The following is a 24,200-nucleotide window of genomic DNA, read 5'->3' as shown; positions in this document are numbered from 1 at the left end:
CACAGGCACAATCCAATACACCTAAGACTTTGACTTTTTTTTTTTTGGCGGAGGGGTACCAGGGATTGAACTTAGAGGCACTCAACCACTGAGCGACATCCCAAGCCCTATTTTGTATTTAATTTAGAGACAGGGTCTCACTGAGTTGCTTACCACCTTGCTTTTGCTGAGGCTGGCTTTGAACTCTGATCCTCCTGCCTCAGCCTCCTGAGCTGCTAGGAGTTCAGGCATGCGCCACTGTGCCCAGCTAAGACTTTTACTTTTAAACCTGTACTCTTTCCCTGAGATTGTGAATCCATTGGTGGAACATATAAAATAATAATAACATAGAATTTGCAAGTGTTACCAAAGTAAAAGTTTAACTGGATACAGATTTTTTTTTCTATGTAGAAATGAAAGGATTAGCCCAAACTGTGCTAGGGTTGCCATTATCTTCACACTGATATTCTGGTATGGAATCATCATCTTTAATGAGTTTTATCTGCACAGAAACATTTATAGCTTGAAAACCTGAGGTTGCATTTGGTTTATTTGTTCACCACTGATGTATATTTAACTCCTTCCATGTGTTAGGCCCTGGAGATACATGGAACAAGTTAGTCTCATCCCTTTAAGGTGTTCACACTGTAGTAAAAGAGATGGACAATTGTAATATTTTATAATGTATACGATAGCAAAAGATAAGTATTCAGTTTTATACTTCTCAACAGGCCTGGCCAGTTCATTATGTTATGAAGGAAGTGGAAACCTTTGTGCCTCTGTGTAACCTTTTTTCAGTGAATTTTTCTTACTGCTCTGGGGTTCTGATTTAGCTTCTGAAATATCTATTGACCAAGCAGTATTCCAAAGTGGGAGGGTCTGGAGGGATAGAAGAATCTGCCAGGCCTATCCTAAAGAACCTGGTACCCTGTTACCCTCAGATATGAGTGAAAGCAGACTCCCTGTGTACCAGCATGTACCTGTGGCTACAGACTGCGCAAACAGCAGTGAGTCCTACCTGTCATTAGCCCTGGAAGTTGCTCTGATGGGCATGGGTCAACAGAGGGTAATGCCTGAAGGCCTCTATGCACAGGACAAAGTATGTCGTAATGAGGAACAACTTCTAAGCCAACTCCAGGAGCTGCAGCTGGACGATGAGCTAGTACAAACACTGCGGAAACAGTGCATCTTACTACTAGAAGGTAAGTAGAGAAGGGGATATTGTCACACTGTCTTTGCTTGTGACCCTGGACACCCTTCCTCTACCTGCACAGATAAAGGAATATTTATGACATTAAAATACAATGAAGGTTCCCATGGCTGGCAAACATGTATGAGACCCTGGGGCCCTAAAGTCTAGCCTGGTGAATGGAAGAATACAGATAAATTAAACTGTCTGGCTTATCTTTTTCCTGCAGGAGGCCCCTTCAGTGGTCTAGGAGAAGTCATCCACCGAGAGAGTGTCCCCATGCATACCTTTGCCAAGTATTTGTTCTCAGCTTTGCTGCCTCATGATCCAGATCTGTCCTATAAATTAGCCCTTCGTGCCATGAGGTGGGTAGCCCATTTCCAGTCCATTGTCCCTACCAAATCAGAAGTCTTCAATGCTCTCTCTCTGCTTATCCTGTTATCTTTTCTTCTTTGTCTGTTCTGTTGATCTGCCACCAAATCTGCCTTAAAATGGCTCTGATATTTTCAACTGATCTAGGATTCCTATCTGGGATTCTCTGTTGAAGACCCACTTTACTCCTTTGCTATACTCATGGTAGATTGTCTGAAAAAGCCCCTGAGACATCATGATATATTATTAGATACAAACACCCAGGACTTGAGTCTTCATATTCTGGAGTCAATGAGGCAGCCTGAGAAAGTGTTGGAGCCCTTCCATAACTCACTTGAGTCATGGTTCCCAAGTACACGTCCTCAGAGGAATCCAGAGGAAGTAAAGATAAATAGGTATACTTCAAGACTTGAAAACTAGTGAGCTTTGGGGATCTTGCTTCCAAACTAGAATAGAATCCTTGGTTTAGGCATGTTAACTTCTGTAGGTAGCAGAGTAGACACAAGAATATTAATTAGATTGTAAGACTCAAGAGAACTCCTCAGCTAAAACAGGAAAGTCCTTGGCATATACTTATGTTTATAAAAATAACCCTTGGGCTGGGGTTGTGGTTCAGAAGTAATGCGCTTGCCTAGCATGCGTGAGGCACTGGATTCAATTCTCTAAAATAAAATAAATAAAATAAAGATCCATCAACAACTAAAACAAAAAAATTAAAAAATAAAAATAACCCTATTGACTGACTTTTCAAGTTCATGTGTAGTGGGGACTATTCAGCTTGGGTTCTACAAGTGCTCAATCATTCACTTCATGTAGAGTATAGACCCATACATTTTAAAAATCTCCAAAGCTCTTACTTAATCCTTCCCTCCTAAGTTCCTCCCCAGAAAAGAGCAAGCTTCTCTAAAGTGGCTCAGATAGCCAAGGTCTAGATGATAACTGATGACTCTTCCTGGTTCTTTTAGGTTACCTGTTCTAGAAAATTCAGCTTCTGCAGGCGACACTTCCCACCCTCACCATATGGTATCTGTGGTACCCAGCCGTTATCCTCGATGGTTCACACTTGGACATCTGGAATCACAGCAATGTGAACTGGCCTCCACAATGCTGACTGCTGCCAAAGGTAAGTACAGATAGACCTTAGATACTGGTGTTCCCCACTGTGCTTGCCTAGCCATGGCCATCAAAGGGTTGGCCTGCAGTCTCCTGAGGAGACTGTCAACTTTAAAGTGATAGGAATCCTTACTTTCATTGCTAATTAGAAAGAGCACCTGGGTCCAAAATTTTGCCCTAATTTCTAATTGTAGGACCCTGTGTATATAGAATTAAATTTAGTTAACTTCTAATATAAACTTTCATATAATAAAGTCAGTTTACTTTCCAAGCCTCAGTTTCAGAATCTGTAAAATGGGGATCATTGTCAATGACCTATCAGCCTCCCAGAGCCACTGGAGGATGTAATGAAATGATGACTAAGATAGAGCTTACAGATCTCCTTACAAATCAGAGTTCTTAATTTTTCCAGTACCCTCTGGTCAAAGGTAGAGATTCCAGGGTGACACTTAGTCCCTTAAGCTCACATACTACCTATGCAGGCATCACTGCAAAAAGAAATTAAAATTAGCACCTAGATGAAGAGCAATAATAAAACACCAGCTTCTATGGATTCTTGAGTATTTTGTATCAGGAAACTATATGGGTTTTTTAAGCTTTTTTGCTTAGTTTTTGTTTTGCTGCTGCTTTTTGAGATGGAGTATTGCTTTGTTGTGGTTTTGTTTTGTTTGTTTTTTAATATTTTTTTGATGTTGATGGGCCTTTATTTTATTTACTTATTTAGGTACCAGGATTGAACTCAGGGAAACTGAGCCACATACCCAGCCCTATTTTATATTTTATTTAGAGACATGGTCTCACTGAGTTGCTTAGCACTTCACTGTTGCTGAGGCTGGCTTTGAACTTGCAATCCTTCTATCTCAGTCTCCTGAGCTGCTGGAATTACAGGGGTGTGTGTGCCTGGTATTCATTTGTTTTTATGTGGTGCTGAGAATCAAACCCAGTGCCTCACACATGCTAGGCAAGTACTCTACCACTGAGCTACAGCCCCAGCCCTATTGTTTTTTGAGACGGGGGTCAAACTGATCCTGAATTCCCAGGCTCAAGCAATCATTCTGTTCTACCTCCTGAGTGCTGACACTCAGGCATGTGTCCAACATTTTTTTTAATTAAAAATAACTTTATGTTTTATTTTCTTATTGGCAAAAAAATTCATGCTTATTGAAAAAAAAGGGAAAAGATATGGATAAATCAATGTACAAATGATCAAGAAAGATCATAGAAAGGATATGATTTTACATTTCACACACAAAAAAGATACAAATGATATTTTAAAAAATTAAAGTGCTTGTTCTCACTTGAGATATGCAAATTAAAATTACACCTGAGATAACATTTTTCATTAGTCTTATTAGGAAAAAAAATCAAATTTGATGATAAGAAACCATGAGAGGAACAGGTAGCCTGACATGGATTATTAGATTCCTAGCAGGATAAAGAAGATGACTGCTGAACCAAGGAACTCAGGGAACCTCAAGCAGAAGAAACGTGCAGAAAACTATACCAAAGCACACAATATTCAAATTGTTTAAAACCAATAGTTTAAAAAAATCTTATTTAAAACAAATAGAGTTAAATTTTTTAAAAAACACAAAGGACAAAAGACAAGTATAATAGCAAATTTCTTATTAAAAAAACAATGTAAACCAGAAGACAGTTGAGAAAAAAAAATTCTTTAAAAGTACTTAAAAGTCTGGTGCTGTCATGCATGCCTGTAATCCCAGTGGCTCAGGAAACTGAGGCAGGAGGATCTCAAGTTCAAAGCCAGCCTTAGCAACAGTGAGGCACTAAGCAACTTAGTGAGACCATGTCTCTAAATAAAATACAAAACAGGGCTAGGGATATGGCTTAGTGGTTGAGTGCCCCTGTGTTCAATCCCTGGTACCTCAAAATTTTAAAAAAATACTTAAAAAAAGTCAACCTAGAATTCTGCACCAATGAAAATACCTTTTAAAAAAATGAAATAAGACAAGTGCTGTGTCAGACACCTTAAATCAGCAACTAATGAGGCTGAGGCAGAAGGATTGCAAGTTTGAAGCCAACCTGGGCAACTTGGTGAAACCTTGTCTCAAAATATAAAACACAAAAGCTACGGTAGGTCTAGGGTTGCAGCTCAATGGTAGGACACTTGCCTAGCATGTGTGAAGAATTGGGTTTGAGACTCAGCACTAAATAAAAATAAAAGTATTGTGTCCATTTACAACTAAAAAAAAATGTTTTTTAATTTCAAAAATAAGGCTAGGGTAGAGTTCCCCTGGGTTTAATCCCCAGTATTTAAAAAAATTTTTTTTCAAGCACATGCCTATAATCTCAGAGACTTGGGAGTCTGAGGCAGGAGAGTGACAAGTTCAAGGCCAGCCTCAGCAACTTAATAAAACCTTGTCTCAAAATTAAAAAATAAAAAAGGCTGGGATGTAGCTCAGCAGTAGAGCCCCCCTGCCAAGGGTTCAAGCCCCAGTACCGAAACGAAACAAAACCCATCTTCAGACAACCCCAGTGGAATTAGAAATAAGTAATAAAAAGACATCTGAAAAATACTCCAATTATTTGGATAAATCACATTTTTATACAACTCATGAACTAAAGGGAAAGACACAAGGAAAAAAAAAAAAGCACAAAATACCAAAACATGTGGAATGCACGTTTGAAGGAAATTTTTAGTGCTAAATGCCTATATTTAAAAAGAAGAAGCATTGCAAATCAGTGATCTTGGATCTATCTCAGTGGTAAAAGGCCCTTAGATTCAATTCCTAGAACTTCAAAAAAGAAAAGCAAACAGCAAAAAGGGAAACAAATGAAGACTGGGGTTGTAGCTCAGTGAGAGAGCCTAGAACTGGTAAGGCAAGAGGTTCGCTCCTCAGCATCACATAAAAAGCAAATGAAAAATAAAGGTTAAATTCTAAAAGAAAAAAGAAAGAAAAGAAAAAGAAATGAAACCTAAAATAAGCAGAAGAAAGGAAATAATAAAGATCAGAGTAAAAATCAATGAAATAGAACAACAATGGAGAAAAAACAGTAAGGCGTAAAGCTAGTTCTTTGTGAAAATATAGTTGTAATCTCTGTATAGACTGATAAGGTTTAAAAAATATATTAAAATATCACCACCAATTGAGGTTGCAAATAAACAGGATGCAAAGACAAAAAAAAAGTCACCATCAGGAATGAGAAAGATGACATCTCCACAGATTTCAAAGAAATTAAAATTACAAACAAGGGAATATCATAAACAACTTTGTGCCGATAAATTCACCAGCATAGAAGAAATGGACAATTCCTTAAAAGACACAAACTACCAAAGCTCACTCAAAATAAATAAAAAAGAATGAGGCATATATCTCAAAGATTAAAAGCAGACTCAAACAGATACATGCACACCAATGTTCATAGTAGCATTATTCACAATAGCCAAAAGTTGTAAACAACCCATCTCTTACTACAGATGAATGGATAAATAAAATTTGGTGTATACATACAATGAAGTGTTATTCACACATCAAAAGGAATGAAATTCTGGGGCTGGGGTTGTGGCTCAGGGTTAGAGTGCTTGCCTAGCAAGCATGAGGCACTGGGTTTAATCCTCTTCACCACATAAATATAAAATAAAGATATTGTATCCACCCAAAACTAAAAAATAAATACTTTTTTTAAATAATGAAATTCTGATACATTCAACAACATGGACAAACCTCATAAATATTATGCAGTGAAATAAGCCAAACAGAAAAGGACAAATGTTATATGATTCCACCTATATGAAGTTATTGGGATAGCCACAATTAAGAGACATCAATGGATTCTAAGTTACTAGATGAACATTTGATGAGGATTAGGATATTTACAGTCTTAAAATATCTCTCTACAAAATACTTTTCAATCATAAAAGGAAAAAGTATAATTTACATAGAGGAGAGAAACTTGGTAAACATCATTTTAATCAAATAGTTACATTTAATATAAATTCATAGAGACAGAAAGGATATATTATAAAGAATAGAGAAAAATTCATAGAAGAATGCAAAAAATAAGAGGATGAGGAGTTATTAAATGGGTGCAGTGTTTCTATTTGGAATGATAAAGTTCTGAAAATGGAAAATGGTGATGGTTGGTCTACATTGTGGAATAAATAGTGGTGGTACAATATGGAATTTGATAATATATAAAAATGAAAAATAAATCATGGCTGAGTAGGATTTATCCTAGGAATATAAAATTGATTTAACATTAGAAAATCAATCACGGGCTGCGGTTGTGGCCCAGTGGTAGAGCACTCATCTAGCACATTCGAGGCCCTGGGTTCAATCCTCAGCACCACATATAAGTAAATAAAATAAAGGTGTTGTGTTCAACTACAACTAAAAAATAAATATTAAAAACAAACAAACAACAACACAAAAGAAACAAATTATGCAGAATTAACCATTTAAAAAAATCAGTCATAATATTTTACCATACTAACAGATTTAAAAAGAAAATTCACATGATTATTGCAATAATATAGAAAAATCATTTGATAAAATACAATCGTCCATTTCTAATGAAAATAAAAACACTTAGCACATTGAAAAACTTCCTCAGTGTGATAAAGAGATCTGTGATTTATCTGTAGCTAACCTTGTAAGTATTGGTGAAAGAATGAATGCTTTCTTTCTAAGGATCAGGAATAAAGCAAGATTATCACCTGAAATTCTAGTAATTCAAGAGGCTAAGGCAGGAGGATTAAGAGTTCGAAACTAGCCTAGGAAACTTAGTGAAACCCAGTCTCAAATTTTAAGAGTTCTGGAGATGTAGCTCAGTGGTAAAGCACCCCTGGGTTCAATCCCCAGTACCATGAAAAAAAAAAAAACATATCTGAATACAAAGAAATAAAAGGGCAATAAAAGCAAAAATAGACAAGTGGGACTACATTAGTCCCTCGCAAAAAACTCCTCTTCTGCACAGCAAAGGAAACATGCAACAGAATGAAAAGGCAACCTACAGAATGGGAGAAGATATTTATAAACCATATATCTGATAAGAGATTAAATTTCAAAAGATATAAGGAACCTTTAAATTCAGTATCAAAAAACCTTAATAACCTGATTTTAAAATGAACTAAGAACTTGAATATACATTTCTCCAAAGAATAAATACAAATAGCCAACAAGTAGATGAAAAGATGCTTAAAATCATAGATCATCAGGGAAATCAAAATCAAAATCCATAGTGACATATCTCACACCTCTCAGGATGACTTTTTTTAAAAATACAAGCGACAATAAATAGTAATGAAGAGTGGAAAATTTAGAACCCTGATTACACTATGGTGGAAATATAAAATGGTACAGCCACTATGGAAAACAGTATGGAGATTCCTTTAGAAAATTAGCATATAGCTACCGTTGGATCCAGCAATCTCACTTCTGGTTATTTGTCCAAAAGAACTGAAATCATGATCTTGAGGAGATAACAGCACTGATACGTTCACTGCAGCACTACTCACAAATGCTAAGATGAGGAAACAATTTAAATGTCCATCAGTATGAATGGATTTTTTTAATGTGACATATAAATACAATAGAATATTTTTTAAATTTTCTTATTTGTTCTTTTTAGTTATACATGATAGTAGAATTTATTTTAACATCATACATACACAGAGTATAACTTACCATTCTTGTGGTTGTACATGATGTGGAGTTTCACTGATCATGTATTCATACATAAACACAGGAAAGTTTTGTTGGATTTATTCTACTGTCTTTCCCATTCCCATCTTCCCTCCCTTTCCCCATCCCTCCTTGTCCAATCCATGAACCTCCACTCAGACCCTGCCTATTGTGAGTCAGCATCCACATATCAGAGAAAATATTTGGCCTTTGGTTTTGGATTTGGCTTATTTCACTTTGCATAGTGTCCAGTTCCATCCATTTACCAGCAAATACCATATTTCATTCTTCTTTATGGCTGAGTAATATTCCACTGTATACATGTACCACATTTTCCTTATCCAATCTTTTGTTGAAGGACACCTAGATTGGTTCCATAGCTAGCTATTGTGAATTGAGCTGCTATGAACATTGATGTAGCTGCATCACTACAGTATGCTGATTTTAAGTCCTTTGAGTACATGCCGAGGAATGGGATAACTGGGTCAAATGGTGGTTCCATTCTGAGTTTTCTGAGGAATCTCCAGAGTGTTTGCGCTAATTTGCAGATCCACTCACAGTGTCCAAGTGTATCTTTTTGCCCACATCCTCACCAACATTTATTGTTACTTGTATTCCTGATAATTGCCAATGTACACTTGCCAATATACAATGGAATATTATTCAACCTTAAAAAATAAGGAAATCTTGAGCTGGGATTGTGGCTCAGTGGTAGAGTGCTTGCCTAGCACATGCGAGGCCCTGGGTTCAATCCTTAGCACCACATAAAAATAAATAAATAAAAGTATTGTGTCCAACTATAACTAAAAAATAAACGTTAAAAAATAAGGAAATTTTTGAATATGTCCTCAAGGAAATCTTGTGAGTCAGCATCCACATATCAGAGAAAACATTTGGCCAAGGAAATCTTGCAGACATTATGCTAAATGAAATTAGCCATTCACCAAAAGACAGACACTGTATGATTCCACTTATATGAGGTATCTAAAATAGATTCATAAAAGTCAAAATGGGCATAAAGTTTAAGTAAGATGAATAAGCTCTAGACATATGCTATACATTTTATCTAGACTCAACAATAATGTATTATACTCTTAAGACATTAAAAATCTAGGTGTTGGGTTGGGATTGTAGTTTAGTGGTAGAATGCTTGCCTAGCACATGAGGCACTGGGTTTGATCCTCAGCACTACATAAATAAAATAAAAGTATTATGTCCATCTACAATGAAAAATGTTTTTTTAAAGGTAGACATTGTGTTAAATGTTCTTAGTAAAGATTTTTAAAACATTAATTAAGCCAGTGTCAGGGCTGTAGCTCAGTAGTAGAACATATGTTTAGCATGTGCTGGCTCTGGGTTCAATCCCAGCACCAAAAATAAATAAAACAAAAAATAAACCAGTCACAAAGGATCATGTATTGACACTGGATAATTTCATTTAGAGATGCACCTTGACTTACAGTGGGGATAAACCCATCTTAAATTGGAAAAGAAAAAAAAATATATGTGTGTTTGTGTGTGTTTGTGTGTGTGTGTTTGTCTGTGTTGTATTTGGACACAATACCTTTATTTTTCTTATTTTTTTAGAAGGTGCTGAGGATTGAACCCAGGGCCTTGCATATGCTAGGCAAGCACTCTACCACTGAGCCACAACCCCAGCCCTTAAGTTGAAAATATTTTAAGTAAAAAATACATTTAATATACTTCATTTATCAGCATCATAGCTCTACCTAATTAACCTTAAATGTGTTCAAAATACTTGAGTTTGCCTGTAGTTGGAGAAAATCACCTAGCACAATGCCTGTTTTATAATGAAGTATTGTATATCTTATGTAATTTATTGAATATTGTACTGAAAGTGAAAAGTAGAATGCTTGTATGCTTATGCTTTCACGTCATCATGAAATTGAAGACCCTAAGTCTAATCATCATAAGTAGAAACATCATAAATAGGGGATCATTTGTATATCAAATATTCTGAAGAAGCAAGTCTATAGAAACAGAGTAGATTAGTACAGTGCCTAGGGCTAGGAGCAACATGGGATAAGAGGTAAAATGTAAGGGATGCAGGATTTCTTTACAGGGTAATGAAATGTTCTAAAATTGTGGAGCCAGACATGGTCGTGCATACCTGCAACCCCAGCTACTTGAGAGATTGAGACAGAAGGGTAATAAGTGTGAGGCCAGCCTCAGAAACTTAGCAAGACCTTGCCTCAAAATATAAGAATAAAAAGTGCTGGGGATGTAGCTCAGTGGTAAAGCACCCCTGGGCTCAATCCCCAGTACTGGAATAATTAATTAATTAATTAATTAAATGATTGTGGGGATGGCTCTGCTAGTATACTAAAACCAAATTGGACATTTTAAATGGATGAGTTATATTTTAATAAAGCATTTAAAAGAGAGAACTAGATATGGCAGGAAGATTCCAAGATCAAGGCCAGCCTTGGCAACTTAGCAAGACCCTGTCTCAAAAATAAAAAATAAAAGGTCTGGGGGTGTGTCTCAGTGGTAGAGTTCAACCCTCAAAATAAAATAAAGAAACAAAAAAGAGAGAAAAGGAGTGAGGGAAGAAGAAAAGATATCCATATTGGAAGGGAAAAAGAAACTGTTTTCTGATGACATCGTTGTCTACATAGAAAATCCTATGAAATAAACAACAACAATATAAACTGTTAGAATTAAGTTTAGCAAAGTTACAGGATATAAGATCAATGTACAAAAATCAGTATTTTTCCATACCAGCAATGAAATGATCAGAAATTAAATTTTAATCATCTTTATAATAGCATCAAAAAATACTAAATACTTGAGGATAAATCTTGACAAAAGATGTACAAGATTTATATAACAAAAACCATAAAATATTGCTGATGGACATAAAGACTTACATAAATTCTGTGCACATGGATTGAAAGACTCAGTTTGTTAAGATAGTGATTCTCTGAAATTGACCTACAGATTCAATGCAATATCATTCAAAATCCCAGCAGATTTCTTTGAGTAGAAATTGATGATATGGAAATGCAGAGGACCTAGAATAACCAAAAACAACTTTGTGAAAGAAGAATAAAGTGGAAAGGCTCATATGTCCTGATTCCAAGACTCATTTAAAGAAATAATAATTAGGGGTTGGGATTGTGGCTCAGCAGTAGAGTGCTTGCTTAGCACGTGCGAGGCCCTAGGTTCTATCCTCAGCACCACATAAAAATAAATAAATAAAATAAGGATACTGTGTCCAACTACATCTAGAAAATAAATATTAAAAAAAGAAATAAGGGCTGGGGATGTGGCTCAATCGGTAGAGCGCTCACCTGGCATGTGTGCGGCCCGGGTTTGATCCTCAGCACCACATACAAACAAAGATGTTGTGTCCTCCAAAAACTGAAAAATAAATATCAAAAAGTTCTCTCTCTCTCTCTCTCTCTCTCTCTCTCTCTCTCTCTCTCTCACCTCTTTCTTAAAAGAAATAATAATTAGTACATAGTAATTAGTGTAATCATAGACAAATTATTGATGAAAAAGAACAGTGTCCACAAATAAACCTGCACATTTGTGTTCTATTTTGATAAAGGGGCAAAACATTTGTGCTGAAAAAAATTTTTTTCAGTCAACCATAAACCACATATAAAAATTCATAAACAGATTAAGGACCTAAATGTAAAAGCTGAAAATATAAAACTTTTAGAAGAAAACATTGGACAAAGTAATTTTCCTTTTGAGTTAGACAAAGATTGTTTAGATATAACACTAAAAATACATTTTTAAAAGTTGATATGTTGGGGCTGGGGCTGTAGTTCAGTGGTAGAGCACTTGCCTTGCAGGGGTGAGGCCCTGGGTTTGATCCTTAGCACCTCATATAAATAAATAAATAAATAAATAAATAAATAAAGATATGTGTTCACCTACAACTGAAAAAATATATATATAAAAGAAGTTGGTATGTCGATGGGAAGGACAGTAGAATGAGACACACATTATTACCCTATATACATGTATGATTACACTATTGGTGTGACTCTGCACCATGTCCAGCCAGAGTAATGAGAAGTTGTGCTCCATTTGTGTGCAATGTGTCAAAATGCATTCTACTGCAAAATAAATAAACAAACAAATAAATACATAAATAAATAGTTGATATGTTGGACTGGATGAAAAAACTACAAACTTTCACTGTGAAAACCATTGTGATAACATAGATAATAGGTACTGGTATAGCCACTGATTATAATGCATTGAATAGGGCTTATTCTAATATGCATCTGTATTTTATACTGATATGAATAAATAAACAAATATAGTGGAATGAGGATCTGGCAACCATATAATACTTAATTCAGCCAAGAAGCACCAATGGGTACTAAAGCTATTGGAAAGTACATTATGAGGAACAGGATATTTACATAGTCTCAGTATCTCTCCACAAAATACTTACAAATTATAAAGGGAAAATGTACAACTTGACAGTAGAAAAGCCTGGCATATTACATAGAAAATGGATTTCATTGTGGCATATTTGTACATACATATAACATACTTTAATTATAACTTACCTTTACCCTCCTTTACCCTGCTATTCCCTCCCCCTGATCCCCTTCCCCTTTTCTAGTAGTCTCCCTTCTACTTTCATGTTATCTTCCCCCTCCCCACCCCTAGATTCCATAAGAAAAACATGTGATTCTTGTCTTTCTGAGTCTGGCTTGTTTTGTTTAACATGATCTTCAGTTACATCCATTTTCCTTCAGATGACATCATTTAGTTCTTCTTTATGGCTAAGTAGTACTCCATTATGTATAATACCACATTTCTTTTTTACATTTATCTATTTAAGAGCACCTAAGCTAATTCTGTAACTTGGCTATTGTGAATTGTGTTGTATGATAAAATGGGTATGCAGATATCTCTATAGAATGCTGACTTTATGCGTTCAGGTACAGCTGGATCATATAGTAGTCATATTTTAGTTCTTGAGGAACCTCCACACCAATTTCCAAAGTGACTATACTTTCCCACCAATAATGTATATAAAAGTTCCTTTTTCTCTACATCCTTACCAGCATTTATTGGTTTTTTTTTATTCTTAATGATAACCATTCTGACTGGGGTGAGATGCATCTCCTTATAGTTTGTTGTTGTTGTTGTTGTTGTTGTTATTGTTGTTTTAGTTGTAGATGGATCCAATACCTTTATTTTATTTATTTATTTATGTGGTGCTGAGGATTGAACCCAGCACCTCACATGTGCTAGGCAAGTGTTCTACCACTGAGCTACATCTCCAGCCCTCCTTATAGTTTTTCTTTTCCTTATAGTTTTGATTTACATTTCCCTGTTGGCTAAAATACCCAAACACACACACACACACACACACACACAAAATGTGCACACACGCACGCGCACACACACACACACACCATTCCAGCGTATGAGAACCAGTCACAAGATGCCATAAGACTAAAGAAAGGCACATCCAGGATTTCACGGAATGCAGTTAATTGGGTATTTATGACAGAAGCATAGTCAAAGGTGGCAGCAATATTAGTGAGTCCCATGATTTGAGTCAGAGGGAAGAGGAGGCTTATATAGCAGTCAGGACAAAAGTGATTTTTATCCAAGCTAGTGTGAACCTGGTTTATCTCAAACTAATTTCAAAGATATTAGACACATTCCTGGAGCTTACAGCACCAGGCCTTGGTCATTAAACTCCAAATAACCTTTCTAATGATTTTGTTTGTTTATAGAATGCCTGAGGAGCTGTGTGGAGAAAACAGACTAGGATTACTCAGGGGTTGTAAGGGTGGTTTTGACCAAAGATGGCTACAGTCAGGTCAAGATACATCTCTATAGAAACCCAAACTACTTTTTCATAAGTTGGACAGCTTCTAAAACCTGACCTTAACCAACATTAGGCATTAGTTGTTTCATAACCCTTTTCCCAGTCACAGATATTTCTGCTACTCACTAATATTGTGTTCCCTTTTTGTGTTGTTGGATGTGTTTTGTCAATTAAATTTAAGTACCTTATAAAAAATGCCCCCAAAATTGAAAATACTCCCATGGATAAAAAAAGAAAGAAAGAAAAAGAAGCATCTACCATTATTAATAGCACAAAATATAGAGTTAAGAGTTAAGTTAAGGTATACTTAAGTTAAGAGTTAAGATACACCTAAGAGGTATCTTACTAAAGAATATGGTGTGGAGGGCTGGGGATGTGGCTCAAGTGGTAGCGCGCTCACCTGACATGCCTGCGGCCCAGGTTCGATCCTCAGCACCCCATACAAACAAAGATGTTGTGTCCGCCAAAAAAAAAAAAAACTAAAAAAAAATATTAAAAATTCTCTCTCTCTCTCTCTCTCTCTCTCTCTCTCTCTCTCTCTCTCTCTCTCTCAAAAAAAAAAAGGAATATGGTGTGGAAATTAACACCACTTATGAGTTGAAAAATAGACAAGGCATTGAGGTTTTATAGTGTTGACAAGGACCAAAACTAATGAAGACTAGACAAAAAAATTTTAGAGGATGAAAAATGAAGATGTTGGGTGCTGGGTTTCTGTTCTCGAGACTAAAAGGCTCAGGGGTCACTCTAGTTAAACTGGGCTAACTGGGCTGCACGACATAACCACACAAGAGACACAAATACCTTTTTCTTTGGGGTTGCTCTGACGGCTCCTCTGACCTTAAGGGTCTGCAGAAAGAGAGAGAGAGAGCACCCGCTGACCCCTTTTATTGAGGAGAAGCTATTCAAATGAGGCAAGGGGTCAGGTTTCAGGGGGCTGAGTATCTTCATGATGTCCACTGTCAGCAAGTTGACTGACACCTGGGTAGGCCACACCCAAGGGCACAGTAAGAGAAGGGGACACACACAAGGCACTTCCATGGAAGATTCTATCCTAAACAGGGCAAGGGGTTATATTACAAAGGAACAGGTGAGCATAGCTTCACCCACGGGGCTGTAGCAAGACACACCCATTTCTGTGACTGAGCGCCTCAGCACCCAGCTGGGGAGTGTAACTCAGTCACCCATAAGGTTGGCCTCCCACAGTTGGGCTCAGTGGTAGAAGATTTGTCTAGCATGTGTAAGGCCCCGAGTTCAAACCCTGGTACCACCAGAGAGAGAGAGAGAGAGAGAGAGAGAGAGAAGATGTTGACTTAATCATAATTGAATGGCTTCAATAATAAATGAGTATGAATATGTCACTGATTGGTTTTTTGGTCTTTAAACTAGAATATGCCATGAAGGATTAAACATTTAAGGTAAGCACAGAATATCACAAGATGGGCTGCAGCAATTTATGATGCATCATGATGCAAATACAGTAATCCCACTACTGGGTATAAATTAAAAAGAAGTGAAGTCAGTATGTTGAAGAGAGATCTGACTTCTCCTGTTTATTGCAACATTTTTCATAATAGCCTTGATATAGAATCAGCCTAAATGTCTATCAATGGATGAATGAACAAAGAAAATATGGCATATATGTATACACATGCACACAATGAGATGCTGTTGTTCAGTCATTAAAAAAAGAAAGAAATCGCACCATTTGTGACCACATGGATGAACTTGGAGAGTATTGTGTTAATTGAAATAAGCCAGGCACAGAAAAACATTATCTTACTCATATATGAAATCTTAAAAAGTGATCACATAGGGACTAGGGATGTGGCTCAAGCGATAACACGGTCGCCTGGCATGCGTGGGGCGCTGGGTCCGATCCTCAGCACCACATAAAAATAAAATAAAGATGTTGTGTCTACCGAAAACTTAAATATTAAAAAAATTCTCTCTCTCTCTCTCCCCCCCTCCCCCCTCCCTCCCTCCCTCTCTCCCTCTCTCCCTCTCTCCCTCTCTCCCTCTCTCCCTCTCTCCCCTCTCTCTTTAAAAAAAAAAAAAAAAAGTGATCACATAAAATAGTAGAATGTTAGATAGCAGAGGTTGAGGGAGAGAGTAGTCAAAAGATATGAGATTTCAGTTTAAAATGAGCAATATATTTAAGAGATCTATTATACATCATGGTGACTATAGTTAATAATGTATTCTTCCCCCCCCCCTTGAGTTGAGGTCTTGCTATGTTGCCCAGGCTGACCTTGAACTCTAGCGATCTTCCTGCCTGGGTCTCCTGAATAACTGGGACTACAGGCATTTGCCACCATGCCCAGCTATAATATATTGTATTCTTGAAAAATGCTAAGAGAGTAAATGTAAAGTGTTCTTACCACAAAAATTATTAGCTACATGAGGTAATAGGTGTTAATTAGCTAGATTTAGTCATTCCATAATATATACATACTCCAAAACATGTTGTACATGGTAAATACATGTAAAATGTAAAAAAAAATTAAAATGTAAGAGATTTTAAATTATGTTTAAAAAAGCATTATGGTATAATCTGAAAATCTATAATGAAAAAACTTCTGCTTATCCTGAAGATGAAAATTATATTGACAGATTCACTAAGATTTTGGTTCTAACATATATGTAGGTCTGATGAAACAACTCTGTTATGGCCTATATTTTTAAAAAATACACATTAACAGGGGCTGGGGTTGTGGCTTAGTGGTAGAGCACTTGCTTCACATGCATGAGGTACTGGTTTTGATCCTCAGCACCACATAAAAACAAATAAATAAAATAAAGGTATTGTGTCCATCTACAACTAAAAAAAAAAAATTTAAATGCACATTGACAGTGATTGATAGGCAAACACAAGAAGTTTTAAGAATAGTTAGCACAAGCTGAAAGTTTTTAGGATATGCCAAGGCAGCAGACACATAAAGCTAGGAAAGCCAATTGCCAAAATGTTCCAAAAGGTGTTCATAGTTTATTTATTTTTGTGTACAAAGATGCATGGTTAATCAGATATTTTAACTAGTTCAATAATATGTACCAGTAATATGATTTCATTGCACACAGCTGGAATGTAATTGGATTTATTATTTCTATTCTTCACATCCCCCTCTTGAACTTTTTGTGAAAATAACATTTGCACCATTTACTTTGTCTGATTGCAACATCTATAATACAGCCTTGTGACCAAAACATTTTACTGCCAATGAAGAATATGTGTTTTTTTATTTTTATACTCTATATTTGCAGCACTTGACTCTCAAGTCTTCCTAAAAGAGTTATTGCAGAAGATATGTAGTCTTATTACACTAGAAAGTGTATTTGCTAAATAAGTCATAGCTTTGCTGCTCAAAGTATGGTGAGAGAATCAGGAGTATCAGTAGTATCTCCTTGAGCTGGATGGAAATGCAAATTCTCAGACCCAGCTCCAGATCTACTGAATTAGCATCTCTAGGGGTTTAGCCAAATAATCTGTTTTAACAAATTCTCCACATTACTTTGTGATTACTGAAGTCATAGAAGCAGTGATTTAGAACAGCTGATATTTTAAAAAACACTGAATATCTTAAGTCACCTATTGTATAAATATCCTTGTATGATTTTAAAAATTGCTAAAATTGTGTTAACATGAATAAGCATAAGACCAGTAGTGATGATGATGATATGTAATACATATGGAAAAAAATCTCCATAAACTTCATACAGGGCAAATATGAAAACAGTTACTTGATCATAAATAATACACACTTTTCAGTGAAAATAGATTATAGTTCTTTACTTAATTGAAGAGACTGCTTATGTAAAAATCCATATTAATGAGACATGACCTAGAACCATACCTTTTTAATTTTTAATTTTATTTATTTTTTGCCATACTGGGGATCAAACTCAGGACTTTGCACGTGCTAGGCAAGCATTCTACCACTGAACTGTACCACCCACCAGCGCTACACATAAAGGCCATCTATTATATAATGTTGCTTCATCATTAAACCTATTCCTTGCCCAACTTGAGTGACCAGTTCTAATCTTCGGTGACAATAGCAATACTTATAAAACCTTTTTTCCACAAAACCAGAGGTCCTCAAGAAACCTGATGAACAAATACTTATTGCAAGCTTAGTTTAAGGTTTTATTGAATATTTAGATTTATTATACTATCTTATTTATCATTTTACTACTATATGAATGTACTATCATGTAAATTTTGCTCCTCCCTACTGTGAGTATTCATATATTCCCTATGGAAATAGTAATGTGTTTAATTATGAGATGCTGCCCCAGACCCACAGAAAATATTACGTATGATACATGCACAGATTATCTTTCTGAAATTTGAAAAATTCTAAGTTCCAAGACACACTCAAATGAATAAATAGAATAGTAGGCAATCAATCCCTAAAAAACAAATGTCGAATGTCTTCTCTGATATAAGGGGGGTGACTCAAAATGGGATAGGGAAGAAGAACATGAGAAGAAGACTAACACTAAATAGGGAAGAGAGGTGGGAGGGAAAAAGAGGGAGAAGGGGAGTTGCACGGAAGATGGAAGGAGAACCTCATTATTATACAGAATACATATATGATGTTGTAATGAGAAAGTGAAAAAAAAGTGTGTCACATTAGATTGGATAGAGAGAAAGGATGGGAGAGGAGGAGAGGAGTAAGGAGGATAGGAAGGGCAGCAGAATAGAATTGACAATATGATTGATGTATGTACATTCCATGTATGTATTATATGTCAAAATTCGTTCTGCTGTCATGTATGACTAAAAAAATAAAGAACTTTAAAAAAAAGAATAGTAGGCAATCATGTAAAAGAATAAGAAGTTCTTTATGTATCAATATGATATAATCTCTGAGATCACATCTTAGAGATACATGATATGTGGGAAATAACATGCAAATCTTTGTCTATACTATGCTATCATTTGATTTTTTAAAAATATTTATTTTTTAGTTGTACAAAATATCTTCATTTTGTTTATTTATTTTTATGTGGTGCTGAGGATCGAACCCAGAGCCTTGCACATGCTAGGTGAGCGCTCTACTGCCGAGCCACAACCTCAGCCCTATCATTTGATTTTTTAAGGAAGAGAAAATGATTTTCTTGTGGCTGGGATTGTGGCTCAGCGGTGGAGCACTCACCTAGCACATGCGAGGCCCTGGGTTCCATCCTCAGCACCACATAAAAATAAATAAATAAAGATATTGTGTCCAACTAAAAAATAAATATTTTTTGAAAAAGAAAATGATTTTCTTAATATATATATATATAGAGTATACTGAAAATGCAAAAAAACCTGATAAAATTGATTGTATATAAAGTTAGATATGAGTGAACGAAGAACAAGTGTGGAAGAGAAAGAACTTTTATTTACCTTTTACACCTTTTGAATATTGAACCATGAGAATATTTAATTTTGGGGGTTTTTTTAATTTTTTTAGTTGTAGATGGACACGAAACCTTCAATTTTTTATTTTTATGTGGTGCTGAGGATCAAACCCAGTGCCCCACACATACAAGGCATGCACTCTATCACTGAGCTACACAACCCCAGTACAAGAATATTTAATTTTAAAAAAAATTATAATGTCAATAAAAAGTTTGCAAATTGAAATGCAGAGAGAAAAAATGAATAAAAAGACTATCTGAGAACTGTGGGACAATTACAAATGGTATAACATATGCGGAGTGGAAATATGAAAAGGAAGAGAAAGGAGAAGTATTTGAAGTAATATTGGCTTTGAGTCTTCCAGTATTATGACAGACACCTAAATCCAAGAAGCTCACAGACACCAAACAGAATGAATAATAAAGATATTCTAGGTATATCATATTCAAAATACAGAAAAACAATGACAAAGAGAAACCCTTGAAAGAAACCATAGAATAAAACCACCTTGCCTATAGAGAAATAAGGGTGAAAAATACATCAGACTTCACAAACTATGCAAACAAGAAGAAAGTGGAGCGAAATATTTAAAGTATTGAAAGAAGAAATGATCAACTAGAATTTGGTATCCAAGTAAATGATTCTTCAAAAATAAAGTGAATCCAACTGTATGTTAAAAAGATCATGCATCAGAAGAACTGAGGTCTATACCTAGAATGCATGGATAGTTATTACCATACAAAAATCAATTATGATACACTAGATTAACAGAATAAAGGATACAAAATCTCATGTTCATCTCAGTAGATACAGAAAAGGCATTTTCTAAAATTCAGCATGGAACAGGAATTCTCATGAAACTAGGAATAGAAGGAAATTATCTCCACGTAATAAAGCTCTATGTGAAAGATTCTTAGCAAAAGTACTACTCTTGCTCTTTCTATTCAATATAGCAATGAAATCCTGGACAAAATAGTTAGGTAAGAAAAAGAAATAATGGTCATCTAAATCAGAAAGGACAAAGGTAAATTGTCAATTGTTTGCTAACAATATGATCTTACATATAGAAAACCTTAAAGATGTCATTTTTTAAAAAACAAAATTGTTATAATTAATCAATATATTCAGCAAGGTTATAGTATGCAAAATCAACATACAAAAATCAGTTGAATTTCTGTATACTAACAGTGAGCTACCAAAGGGAAATTTTTCCAATCACATTTATCATATAACACAAAAGAATAAAAGGCCTGGGAATAAACTGAGCAAAGAAAGTGAAATCCTTGTGCATATAAGTGCTTAGGCATTACCTTCCCTCCCTGGAGTGCTCAGGAATACTGAGTTTGAAAGGAGAGATGGCATGTTCTTTTAACAATGAGTGATAAATTCACTATGATCAGATCCAAAAGTGAGGAGATAATAGGGGGATATGGACAGATCAATAGGCCCTTGATGCTAAAGGATCTCATCTATCGTCCCTTGGTATCTGGGAAATTCTGGAACCCCCAAATGAACACCTAAATCCAAGGATGCTCAAATCTTATATAAGATGAAGTCATGGGCCAAGCACAATGGTGCACCCTTGTACTCTCAGGTACTTAGGAGGCCTGAGTCGGGAGTACTGCTTGAACCCAGGAATTGAGGCCTAGCCAGGACAACATAGCAAGGTGCTGTCTCTTGGGGGAAGCGGGCAAAATAATGAGAGCCATCACATAGTGATAAAGGAGTCAGTTCGTCTAGTGTCAACAATGGTGGTGAGGGTGTATGATATAGTCTTCCATGTATCCTTAATGCTTGGGGATTAACCAGCATTATTAACTAAAAGCTGATAAGTTTGCCTAGTTCAGTGAAAGTGCAGATACCCTGTGGAATGCCCAGAAGGACCTAAAAGCCCTATGACTTCTGAGTTCTGGACTGTAGAAAATTTTAAAATTACAATATGATTAACCTTGAGGCTCTAGTTCATAATCCTATGTATATGGACCATAGTTTGCTCTTCCTTAATATGGGATATGAGCTCACAGAATCAAAATCCTGGCTTGATTTAATGCTTCCAGTATGAGCCCTTGAACAAATAAAATTAAGTTAATGTAAAGAAAAATGAAAATGCACAAGCTGCAGGCTGAAAAATTATTTGAAAAACATATCTGATAAAGGACTTGTATCCCAATATACAAATCAACTCTTAAAACTCAACAATGAGAAAATAACCCAATTTAAAAATTGTTTAAAGATCTGAAGAAACACTTCCCTAAAGAAAATACACAGATCGTAAACAAGCATATGAAATGATGTTCAATCTTTTATATAGGGAATTCCTAATTAAAACAATAGAGAGATAATGCTGCATACGCTGTTAGAATGCTGCAATCCAAATGACACTAAATACTGGTAATATGTGGAGCAACAGGAACCCTGTTGAGAATGCAAAATAGTACAACCATTTTGGAAGCTAGTTTGGCAGTTTTTTACAAAACTAAATATAATGTTACCATATGATCTAGCAGTCATACTTCTAGATATTTAGCCAAATGAGTTGAAAACTTATGTCCATACTAAAACCTATACATGTTTATAGTATCTTTATTTATATTTTCCTAAAATTGGAGGCAGTCAAGATGTCCTTTAAAAGATGCATTGATAAACAAATTGGGTATATCCATACAGTGGAATATTATTTAGCAATAAAAAGAAATGAACTTGAGATTGGTGTTGTGGCTCAGTGGTAGAGTGCTTGCCTAGCCTATGGGAGGCACTGGGTTCAATTTTGAACACACAGTATAAATAAATGAATAAAATAAGGTCCATCAACACCTAAAAAAAATTTTTTAAAGAAAAAAAGAAATGAACTTTCCAGAGGGAGAGAGATAAATGGTGGGAAGTGGTATTGGCCAAATTATATTGTTATAGTGTGTGAACATATAAATATGTAACAAGAATTGTGTCAGGGCTGGGGATGTGGCTCAAGCGGTAGCGCGCTCGCCTGGCATGCGTGCGGCCCAGGTTCGATCCTCAGCACCACATACCAACAAAGATGTTGTGTCCGCCAATAACTGAAAAATAAATGTTAAAGTTTCTCTCTCCCTCTCTCTCTGCCTCTCTCTCTCTTTAAAAAAAAAAAAAAAAAAAAAGAATTGTGTCATTGTTTACAATTGCAGTGTTCCAATTTTAAAGGGGGGGGGAGAACTATCAAGCCATGAAGAAAGACATGAAGAATCTTAAATAACCTTAAATGTGCATTGCAATCTGAAAAGGTTACATGCTGAACAATTCCAGTTGCACATTCTGGAAAAGATAAAACTATGGAAACATTATAATTGCCAGAGGTTTGGGAGAAGGGGAAAGGTTTAAAAAGGTGAAGCACAGGAAACTTTGAAGGCAGTGAAACTTTTCTATGTGATACTGTAATTAATGGCAGGTCCATGACATTATGCATTTGTCTGAACCATAGAATTAATATGATACAGAATGGACCATAACATAAAGACTTGAGTTAATATAATCAATATTGGTTCATCGCATCTACCACACTGTGTAAGATGTTAATAATAGGATGTATGGGAATTCTATACTATCTGCTCAGTTTTCTGTAAATATAAAACTGGTCTAAAAAGTCTATTAATTTTAAAATCACTTTTAAAAAATAATAGAAGAATAAAGGAAATCTCTTCTATAATCCTGATACTCAAATATTAACTATTACAAGCCAGGTGCTCTGGTGTATGCCTGTAATTCCATCTACTCGGGAGGCCAATGCAGGAGGATCACAAGTTAGAGGCCAGCCTGGGCCAGGTCTTATCTCAAAAAATAAAAAGGGCTGGGGATGTAGCTCAGTAGTAGAGTGTCCCTGGGTTCCATCCCCAGTATTTAAAGAAAGAAAGAAAAATATAATTATTATAAGACATTGGTATAAATAGTTCTGGAGATTTTCTATTTGTATTTATGCACATACACTACATATACACTGTTATTTATCTTTTTTGTTAGAAAAATGGAATCATAGACTATTAACTATGCACAAATTGTTTATAATTTCCAAAACAATCCTGAAGGTTACAGTTCTCATTTTATAGAAGTAGTAACTGAATTATTTAATGGCTATACCAGATTCAGTCCTCAGTGTATTTTACTCCAAAGCCTAAACGCATGCCTCTTTGACTTTATCAACAACTGCAAAGCAAATCATAAGACATAGTTTTGTTGTCTTTAGTTCACATATATACCCTTCATAAGATACACTAATTTTTTATACTGCCTTCATGAAACAACCATTGTTTCATATGGTGATACAGTTCCTTAACTCCATGTACTAGTTCTTTGTATAGAATCTTTGTCTATAGAATAAGAAGTGTTCACCTAGCTCCCCTTTTCTCCAGAAAAAGCAAATAGTGGCCAGGCACAGTAGCGCACACCTATAATCCCAGCAGCTCAGGAGGCTGAGGCAGAAAAATTTCAAGTTCAAAGCCAGCCTCAGCAACTTAGCAAGGCACTAAGCAACTCAGTGAGACTATAAATAAAATACAAAAATGGGCTTGGGATGTGGCTCAGTGGTTAAGTGCCCCTGAGTTCAGTCCCAGGTACCAAAAATATGTATTTATGCACATACACTACATACACACTGCTATTTATCTTATTTGTTAGAAAAATGGAATCTAAAAGAAAAAA

General features: G+C 35.7%; 1 protein-coding gene across 1 annotated transcript in view; it reads left to right on the top strand.

Moving 5' to 3' along the window:
* Zswim5 (zinc finger SWIM-type containing 5) overlaps positions 1 to 24,200 on the top strand; it is a 180,757-nt gene that overhangs the window by 153,269 nt on the left and 3,288 nt on the right. The window contains exons 9-11 of the mRNA XM_026397785.1: positions 921 to 1,181; positions 1,398 to 1,533; positions 2,506 to 2,663. Coding sequence (XP_026253570.1) covers positions 921 to 1,181; positions 1,398 to 1,533; positions 2,506 to 2,663 — 555 coding nt within the window. The remainder of the gene's footprint in view (positions 1 to 920; positions 1,182 to 1,397; positions 1,534 to 2,505; positions 2,664 to 24,200) is intronic.

This window comes from Urocitellus parryii, chromosome 11, assembly GCF_045843805.1.
Source record: "Urocitellus parryii isolate mUroPar1 chromosome 11, mUroPar1.hap1, whole genome shotgun sequence".
In the NCBI taxonomy this organism is placed as follows: domain Eukaryota; kingdom Metazoa; phylum Chordata; class Mammalia; order Rodentia; family Sciuridae; genus Urocitellus; species Urocitellus parryii.
The sequence above is the reverse complement of the archived record's forward strand: the minus strand, read 5'-3'. Positions and strand labels throughout refer to the sequence as shown.